The sequence below is a fragment of the Tupaia chinensis genome, unplaced genomic scaffold (genome assembly GCF_000334495.1).
Source record: "Tupaia chinensis unplaced genomic scaffold, TupChi_1.0 Scaffold000605_1, whole genome shotgun sequence".
In the NCBI taxonomy this organism is placed as follows: Eukaryota; Metazoa; Chordata; class Mammalia; order Scandentia; family Tupaiidae; genus Tupaia; species Tupaia belangeri.
Genome location: NW_006160123.1, coordinates 3,282,557 through 3,291,904, shown reverse-complemented (window position 1 = coordinate 3,291,904; position 9,348 = coordinate 3,282,557). Strand labels below are relative to the sequence as shown.

The following is a 9,348-nucleotide window of genomic DNA, read 5'->3' as shown; positions in this document are numbered from 1 at the left end:
AGCTCCCGCCCTGCCTTCACCTCCCGCACCTCCTGCAGGCTGGCGGTCCGTGGCTCTATGGACGCCAGGGTGAGGTGCATCGCCGCCGGGCCGCCCGCCTCTCCACCCACCAGGAGTACCAGACCCTCCAAGCTCATTCAAGATCATCCGGGCCCAGCAGGCCTTACCGTCAGTTTTTTTTGTGGCCTCCTCCTTGGCCTTGGCCCCAGCTGCTGCAAGAGCCACAGGATGGGCTGGCAAGTGCCCTGGGAGCCCCTTGATTCAGGCTCCTCCCCGCTCCCCGAAGGCCCAGGGTGGGTGTATGAACCCTCTGCAGGGCACTTTGACACTGCTGAGGTTTTAGACACAGCTGTCCCCTCTGGTGCTGTGCCCATGGGTGCAGCCAGGAGGTTGGAGGTCCTTGCAGTAAGTGGGCAGACCCCAAAGGGCTTACCTGCTGACCCATTACTCATCGGGGCCAGTGCCCCATTGACCTGGTCCAGAACTGGGCTCCTGGGTGAGAAGGGCTTCTGTGTAGGGAGAGCAGGTTAGGAGGTGGCTCTAAGGGCCCTCTCTCGCAGAGCAGGGACTCCCCCTGCCCCTCTCACCCCACCCCCACCCTTCGGCAAAGGGTAAAGCTCCTGCCTAGAGTGGTTCAGGCCACACAGACCTCAGGGAGACCGCCCATGGCTTCCTTGAGCTTCACCGACTTCTTATCATGGGCACTGAAGAACTTGATGGGGTTGGCCAGGGCCACGGTGAGATCTGGGTGCACAGGGTGATGTGACCAGCCTGGTGTTATGTAGACCTACCTGGAAACCTCCCTTGTGCTCGCCCACCCCAATGATGCCAGACTCTGGAGGCTGGCCTGGGGAGGGGGAGGGAAGAACAGCCCGAAACTCCCAGCATGCCATGGGCTTCCCACCTGCCCAGGTGTCAGGTACATAGTCCTTCATCTCCAGGAAGACAAAGAGCGCGGGCATGGTGAGGGGCATGTTGCTCTCGCTGTGCAAGCACAGGTGGTGGTACCCTGCGGGATGCGACCAGTGAGTGGAGGATGAGCGGTGAGCAGGGCCGTTCCTGCCAGCACTGCACAGAGACCGGTACCGAGAGAGCAGCCAACCGGGTGACCTTGGGCGGATAACTTTAACTCTGAGACTCCTCATGTGTGAAGTGAGGATCACAGCGTCTGCCTCGTGTGGTTATTGTGAGGATTAAATGAGAACGTGTCAGAAGCCCTGAGCACATTCTAAGTGTCCATAATGTTGGCTACTGGGGAAGCTGTCCCTGCAGTTCCAGACAAATTACAGACATCCTGTTAGGTGGGCAGAGTTCCCAATACCAGCAGGTTCCTGGAGAGGTCCCATTCCTGCCCCAGTCCCGAGCAAGCCGAGAACGAGAGAGGGGGTTCGGAAAGGCCTTAGGGTCTGGTCTGGAATGCCTCACCCTCTACACGGGCTCCTGAGGCGGACCTGGGAGCAGGGAGGAACCCCCTCCTTACCGGAACTGAGGGCATTGATGGGGATGATGCGGTGTCCGAGGAACCTGTTGCCTTCCTCCATGACAGCCACCCTGAGGGAGGCCAGCTCAGGCATCAAGATCTGGGGAGAAGGGACACGGGGCAGGCTGGGGAGGGGCAAGGGAGCCTCGCTGCCTGCTCCCTGGCTCTAGAAGTCACGGCCCAGTGCAAGAACACGGCAGGTGTTCCTGGATTTGGTGAGGACAGACAGAGGGCAGGCTCTAGGCCGCACACACTGAGGTCCTCACAGCTCGCGTCATGCCTGGCCCCGCTGGGGGAGAAGGGCTGGAGGTGATCCAGGGCCTCAGATGCTTGTGCACCCGGCTGGCTGTGCTCCCAGAGCTTCGCCAACTGGACCCCATGGGGGCAAAAGACCTCCGTGATGTGATCCCATGGTCCCTGAACCCCAGACTGGGAGTTCTGCCCCTTGTCCTAACATGTACAGACGTGCACACACACATGTACACACACGTACACACACAACTGCCCACCCACTAAACTTCTGCAAACATAGTTTTGGTACTCTTGAAACTCAGGAGGGCACAGGGTGAGGGGAGGGGGGGTTCGAGGAACTCCTTTGTTTATTTCTTCCAAAGACCCCAGCTCCTGCCCCACCCTAGCCCCCACCTTCTCGAAGACAAAGGGCTCCTCTTTCCATACAGGATTGATGGAGTTCGTACTAGGTGACATCTTGGTGCGATAGCGCCTCTTCGGGTCCCCAGGAAGGCCAAACAGCTCCACTTCCACATAGGTGCGTACACTGCGTTCTGACAGGAACTGCCCAGAGATTACCTGGGGTGGGGGCCCATGGAGGCCAGCATCAGACCCACTCTCCCCTGAGACTTCCCCAAGCACGGGGGTTTTCGGGCTCCCTCCAACTGGAGCATCCCTCTCGGGTATTGAGAAGATCCCCACTCAGCTCTGGCAGCCAGTGGAGGCTGTGTGGCTCAAGGGTTACAGCCCTGCTCGAGGACTAGCATGCTGCCAGCCTTCAGGGAAGAGGTGGGCTTCCACAACACCTTCCCGCTGGGCCAGGGGTTCCTGCTGCCCCACTCTGCCCACTCTTCTCCCCTCCCCCAGCCCAACCTCAGCCCTTCCCCTTGGTTTCCATGGGGACTAAGAGGCAGCTTCAGTGCTGTGAGGAGGAGGCAGTTTCCAAGGCAACTTGCTCCTGCACGAGCTGGCTGGGCCTAAAGTTTTCAGAGTATCTGGGGAGGGGGTTGGGATTGGAGGGGACTCCCGTGCCCTTCTGCTGCAGACCCCAGCTCTCCCTGCCCCAGGTCCTTGCCGTAATGGAAAGGGTGGTGGCCACCACCACGTCGATGCGGTCCACCGAGAAGGGATTGAACTGCTTGTCCGGACGGCGCATGAACTCATGCTTGAGGAGGTAGCCACTCTGCCCGTTGAACTCAAACAGCGCCATGTTCTGTTGCATGGGCAGGTCTAGGGGGATAAGGACACTCACAAGGATCTAGGTCTGGACCGAGTCTCTATTTTCTGTGTTTCTTAGCCTTTCTATCTAGAAAATTAAAGTGGGGGGTGAACCATGAGGGCAAGGGTTTGTTGTGTCCTCGGGGTGTCTCGTTACTCAGGAACATCCATGACCTGCAGTCAGTGAGGAGTGACGCCGTGACCAGGCTGCAAGTTCAGAGTGGAAGCTGGGCCAGGTAGAGCAGGTGTTCCCACAGACACACTTGGGCAGAGTAGCCAGAGCCTGTGCGCACACATTGGCACCTCCACGGACATTCTCACACGTGTGTGAGCCACAGGGCGCAAGCTAATGCATTCATCTCCAGATTTCCCCCAGGGCTCGCATGTCTAGGGATGTTCCCAGGGCCCAAACGAGCATCAGGACAGCCCAGCCCCCCAGGGATGAGGTGGAGGAGGGAGGGTCAGGGCTGGCGAGCACCCTTACCCATTGTCTGGAAGTTCAGGGCGACCATCTGGCATCCGGCATTCCAGAACATCTGGGGCATGTAGTTGGAGGAGTCCATGCGGGTACCCTTGGGGTAGATGCGGCTCATCTGGCGCTTGTTGTAGCTGTCCCTGAGTATAGGAGCCTGGCCCAAGGCGGCCTGTACCAGGAGGACCCAACAGCCTACCCTGGGGCCCTGTCCCCAGGCTCCCCCAAAACCCCACCCTAGCAGGACCTTGGCTATTGAAGCCTCAAGGATACTCCACAAACTGCACTGAGGCCTTGGAAAGCAGATCATAAGCCTTGAGCTCTGTGAAGGAGGAGATGACGTAACTTCGGTTCTTCTCTGGAAGGGGAGAAAGGTGGGAGGGGTGTCCACATGAGGCTGTCCTCCCTGCCCCCCTAGCCTTGCCCTCCCCTTTGGATCAGCTCCCTCCAGCATAGAGACACCTCCAACTCAGCATTTCCACAGAGGCCTGGAGAAATGGGGGTGATGGTGCATGCTGGGGGTAAAGGGTCTATTCACGGGGGTGTACGTGAGACCAGCCTGGGTGCCATGGTCCCGGAGAGTGAGAGCTGCATGCCGTGAATGGGCACAGAGAGTGTGGGGAACGTGCTGGACTGGGCCCAGGGGTCTGGAACAGGCTGTGCAGGTTCGCCGTATGAGCGTGAGCTGCAGTGTGTGCAGGAGCCTTGAGTGCAAGCTATGGCTACATGTACAGGGGAGAGGAGTGTACGAGGGTGGTCCAGGCTGTGAGTGTGCCCAGGCTGCAGAGAAGGGACGAGGAGTCAATGATGCCAAGGCCCAGTTGTGCATGGGAGTATGCAGGAAGAGCTGCTCAATTGGGAAAAAGACGTGGCGTAAATAAATAGTGGCATGTGCACGAGAGGGGGCGGTGCTCTGCTTCCTCTGCTTTCTACCCCCAGCCTCCTGCTCCGGGGAGTCTCGTCTCCCAGGACTGGGGCTTCCGGACGTGGCCCAGCTCAAGGTGCAGTTCAGCCCCAAGAGCCACAGAACCTGCAGGACGCTGGCTGAGGTAGCCGTCATAATGACCTGCCTGACACCGACACACTCCAGAGCATTCCGCTTAGTGCCAAGTTCCTCAGTGCAGAGCCGGGAAACTGGGAGCCACTGCCACTTAAACGTGCCCTTTGTCTGACTCCTCCGCTGGGTATTTATAGCCAGGGCCCCAAGTCCAGAGAAAGGGGAGAGTCTGATCCCACTCATCAAGCCACTCTGGCGTCAGGACCAGCTTCTCCTGAATCTAGCCTACCCTCCACTCGCTACTACCCATGCCAACTTACGGGCAGAGAACTCGAAGGAGATGAACTTGGTGGGCTGAATGTAATTGACTAGGCTGGACATCTCCTCGTAAGCTGTCACCTCTAGGCCCGCGGTGCCCTGGGGAGGTGAGAGGAGAGTGAAGAGGCGGAGAGGACAGAGCCCAGGGGAATACCCCCCCACACACAGGTTTCTGCAGCCCAGGATGGTGAAGGGCCTGGGCTATCCCCACACACCTCGTCCGACTGCATCTTCTTTATCTCTTCTTCATCCAGGCTTCCTGACTCTTCCTCCTCCTCCTCCTCGTCTACCTCCTCCTCCTCTGGCTCAGTCCCTTCCTCGCCAGCCCACACTGCCACACAGGGCTGTGTCAGCACTGGCTCACAGTCCGGTTCCTCTAGGCCCGGACCCTCTCCCATGCCAGCTGCTCCCGGGGCTCCCGGCCAGTCCTCGCAGACCCACCTGTGTCCTCGCTGGCAGGGGCACTGGGTGGGCAGCTGCCCTCAGCCTCTCCCCCAGCCTCCTTGCTGGGGGCTGCTGGACCAGAAAACTGGTTCTTCTTGTTCTTGATGAGGATCTTGCCCCGGAGATCCTCTGGGCTGGGCAGCGGGACTCCAGGTTTCAGCTGTGGTGAGGGGACAGGGCATGGCCTGCTTACTTTCAGGGGAAACTCGCTTCTAAGGCAGAGCCACGCTCCCTCCGCCTGCTCCTCTCCACTCACCTCTGCACCGAACTCCCACCTGGTCAGACTTCTCCCTATTGCTCAGCATGATGTTCCCTCTCCCTTGTTCCATCTGCCTGGAACACCCTTCCCCATCAGACCATGCTAAACCCAGCCTACCCCTCAGCTTTCAGCTTAGCCATCGCTTCCTCGAGGAGGCCTTCCCTGATCCCATAGGACCAGATGAGGACTCCCTAGGTATTTCCATAGCAACTATGGGGCTGTCATGGCCCTGTTTCTTATTCATCTCCTCACTGGAGGGTAAGAAGCTTGCAAACAGGGACTGTCTTTGTCACCAATAGACCCTGAGTTCTGGTGCCTGACAGTGGTGGATGACCAGATCCCAGCCGCACAATCCTCCCAAATGAGCCCCAGGATCCTCTGGCCACATCCCCCCTCCCTAACGTGGCTTCCACCCTACCCAGGGCCCCAGCACCCAGGCCCAGATGCCTCACGGTGACGGCCACTCACTGGGAACTTTTCCAGGGGCTCTGTAAGGAGCATGTCCCCAAACATGGTTCGGCAGTACTCAGCCATCTTAGCCTGCTGGCGGGGTCTGAGGGAGCAGAGGTGGGGCTGGCTCAGCAGCTCAGCCCAGCTCTCCATCCACCCTTCCGTGCTTTCGGTGACCCTGAGCGGGGAGGCAGGAGAACCTGGGCTCCCAGGGAGATTGTGCAGAGACCTGGGAGAGAGCTGAGGGGATGGCCAGAAGCTGGGGACACTTGGGCAGGAGGGCAGGTGTAGGCCAGGGAAGGGAGAATACGCTGAACGGGCCTGGATACATACGAGTCCACGTGGTTTTCAAAGGACAGGATGACGGGATAGGGGGAGGTCTTGAAGGCACTCTCTGCAATAGCTTCGATGGCTTCCTGGAGGAGCACGGGACTCAGGGGAGAGGGCAGTGCTACACGTGCCCCTCCCCATAGCGCCTTTCCCTGTTCTCCAGACCCAGCATGCACATGCAGCCGGGTGACCACTGCTGGTCCCTGGGCCTCACTCTGGTCCAAGGCCTTGTAGCCATCCTTCCCTCTGGCTGTACTCCCTCAACCCCCAAATCTTCCGAGCAGGGCCGTCCCTCCTGACTCTGCAGCCTCCACACTCCAGCCTCACCTTGAAGAAGATGTCTGTGGTCATGGTGAAGCCGTGGGTGATGATGGGCTCCTCGTCGGGGGGCTTCCCCTTCCAGCAGTCCAGCTCCACACAACGGCAGCCAGACAGCAGCACCTGGCGGTACATCTCCGCCGAGGAAAGGCCTGAGAACTGGCCGGCTGAGCCAGAGGGTGGGTGAGGGTCAGGGTGTCACTCCAGGGCAGCCAGCCCTCTCGCAGCCCACCCCACCATGGTCCAGGATTGGCAGCCCCTACCGAGGATTCAAGAACAGGATCTGCAAAAGGAGAGGTCGGCAATGAAGTTGCCAGGGCGCACCTGTCAGGTAGGTGTTATGTGAGGAGTTGATGAAGTAATGATTGAGGGGCTGCGTCATGTCGTGGTGGAGTAGCAGCTTGTCCTGGGCCAGCACACTGTTCTCTGGCCCACAGAGAAACCAGACCATGCCCTCAGGTGACAGCTGGCCTGGGGGAAGGGAAAGCCATCAGGGCTACAGCACAGTTGCCAGGGCAGGACAGAACCAGGGGAAAAGGGGTGCCCTTAGTCCTCACCCCTCTGCACATTGATGCCACTGGGCTCGTACTTGTCGATGAGACCTTGCACCTGGTCAGGCCGTGCTGGCGGGAACAGCAGGGAGTTGAGTCTTGAGTCTCGCTGTTTCTGGTTGATGAATTTGGTCAAGTGCTCCTTGGTCATGTAGGGCTTGGCCTTAGAATGGCTGCAGGCCAGAGACAGGAGCACAGGTCCGTATCTCTTGGGCCTAAAGCCTTGGCCTAAAGGCCTTCTCCAGTGAAGCCTCCTGATTCCTGGTATGGCAGGTAGGTGGGGGGATTGCCAGCCACCACCCCTTTCAGGCCCAACCCGGCCCAACCCAGCTCAGCCCAGAAGCTCACTAGGAAGTAAAGATCTCGTCTATTTCTGGCCGAGGACAGAGGTTCATGAGGAAACTCTTGTAGACAGATTCTGGGAAGTCCTCAGGATTGATGGCATCGTTCTGGGGGAACAATCACTACATCATCCCTGCTCCATCCTCCTCGGTGCTAAGAAGGCCCAGCCCTGGGCAAGGGAGGCGCCAGGCACACAGCAGAGCACCGGGGGCACCCTCACCTCCGTGTCACGGGCCTGAGTGCTGGGCAGGCATACTGTCTGGCTCTGACATGAATGTCACAACAACACAGTTTCCATGAACTCTGTGAAGACCCCCATGTACTGACACATGCTACAATATGATGAGCCTCAGACACATAATGCTGAGTGACTACAGCCCGACACTGAAGACCACATATTGTACGACTGCATTTACATAAAACGTCCAGAATAGGCAAAGCTGTAGGACTAGAAACAGCTAAGTAGACGAATGGTATTCAGGGATTTTTGTGCTTTTGCATCTCATGCCCCCAAAAACCCATTAGATGATTTTCAGGCTCTTGTTGGAAGATCTCAGTGCAAGTAGAGGCCTGAGCAGAAGGGCCTGACTGGGTCTCTTCAAGGCCCCCCTGCCCCTAGCGCTGCCGTTCTGAGACAAGAGGGCCAGTGGCCTCTGCTGGGGCACAGGAGTGGAGCGATGAGGACATCTCCCTGTGGGTGGTGAGGTGGCAGGAGAAAGGAAGGTGACATGTGTGACAGCAGGCACGTGGTCTGGCTTAGGGACAGGGCAAAGTCTACTTCTCCCCTCTCTCCACGGGGCATGGGCCCCTGTGACCACATGAAGGAGCCACCGACTCTGCAGAGCTCTGACCAAGAGGGGAATGTCCCTCCTGGAAGCTGTGTGACTGCACGATTGAAGAGGTATTCGTTTTATTTGTTTATAATGGTCCAAATTCTTCCCAGGAGAAAATGCCAGATGGGTGCAGGTTGTAATGTCTATGAGGACACTGGCCAAGGCGGGGACAGGGGCTGAGACCCAGTCCCCTGGCCAGGCTTGAACCTGTCCTGAAGGCTCCATTTGTAATTTATATGAGGGACTTCATGAGGTGACCCTGTTTATAACTTGTCATCTAAAATTATTTACTTAATGAGGCCAGCAGGAAGTGTTGGACTTCCACGCGGCCAACCAGTTTTAGTCCTGGACCTGGTAGCTTGAAACTCAAGCCAGGTGCATGGCGTGCATGCCCAAAACCCTAAGAGAATGGAGAAGGATTGTGGCGTGGCTAATCTCCCCTAGGGGATGATTTCTCGCTTTCTGTCTCTCTCCCTCTCCAGCAAATGCACGTGCCCTATAGCAAAAATCTCTCCAAAATAATAATAATAATAATTAATTAACTCAAAAGAAAGGAAAAAAGGCTTTCCTGTACTGAGGTGAAGCCTGTCCTGCCAGCCTCCACCTTTGGTTCTGTTCCTGTCCCCCAGGCCCCACCGCAGTATTCCTTTCCTAAAGCTTTCAGATCCCTGCAGGCCACCTCGGACCCTGCTGACCCCCTCTCACTCCTCCAGGCTGAAACTTTTGCTCTCGACTTCATCCCCAAGGCTAGAATGGGACCGCATGCCTTTTGTGCTGCACGCACTGACCACTGCCCTCCAATCTGGACACAGGAGGTGCAGACACCTGCTCTGAACGTCCTCTTACCCCTGGCCCTGGTTCCACCTCTGTGCCGGGTACCAATAACTAGGGCTTCTCACGTTAACTGGTTTTCAGGGTTATTGATTGGGACCGTGATACCGAGTCCACCCTCCCCAGCCACCACCATTCCTGGCCCAGGTGCTGACTGGCGGTAGCACCAGCTCAGGCGGAAGTGAGAGCCGAGCTGTGGAGTCACTCACTTTGCCTTTCGGGAGGTGGCAGGCGCTGAGAGCAGCTTCCACCCGCTTGCGGTCAGCAGGCAACC

The 9,348-nt window shown here is 58.1% G+C and overlaps 1 protein-coding gene across 1 annotated transcript in view; it reads right to left on the bottom strand.

The window, feature by feature from the left end:
- PLCB2 (phospholipase C beta 2) overlaps positions 1–9,348 on the bottom strand; it is a 20,130-nt gene that overhangs the window by 4,005 nt on the left and 6,777 nt on the right. The window contains 20 exon segments of the mRNA XM_006158700.3: positions 30–55; positions 168–212; positions 434–509; positions 650–744; positions 905–1,009; positions 1,481–1,580; positions 2,126–2,290; positions 2,787–2,941; positions 3,414–3,538; positions 3,675–3,759; positions 4,719–4,815; positions 4,932–5,047; positions 5,158–5,320; positions 5,888–5,972; positions 6,203–6,285; positions 6,527–6,684; positions 6,842–6,988; positions 7,075–7,241; positions 7,417–7,517; positions 9,284–9,348. The exon segment at positions 9,284–9,348 is cut by the window's right edge and continues 16 nt beyond it. Coding sequence (XP_006158762.1) covers positions 30–55; positions 168–212; positions 434–509; positions 650–744; positions 905–1,009; positions 1,481–1,580; positions 2,126–2,290; positions 2,787–2,941; positions 3,414–3,538; positions 3,675–3,759; positions 4,719–4,815; positions 4,932–5,047; positions 5,158–5,320; positions 5,888–5,972; positions 6,203–6,285; positions 6,527–6,684; positions 6,842–6,988; positions 7,075–7,241; positions 7,417–7,517; positions 9,284–9,348 — 2,159 coding nt within the window.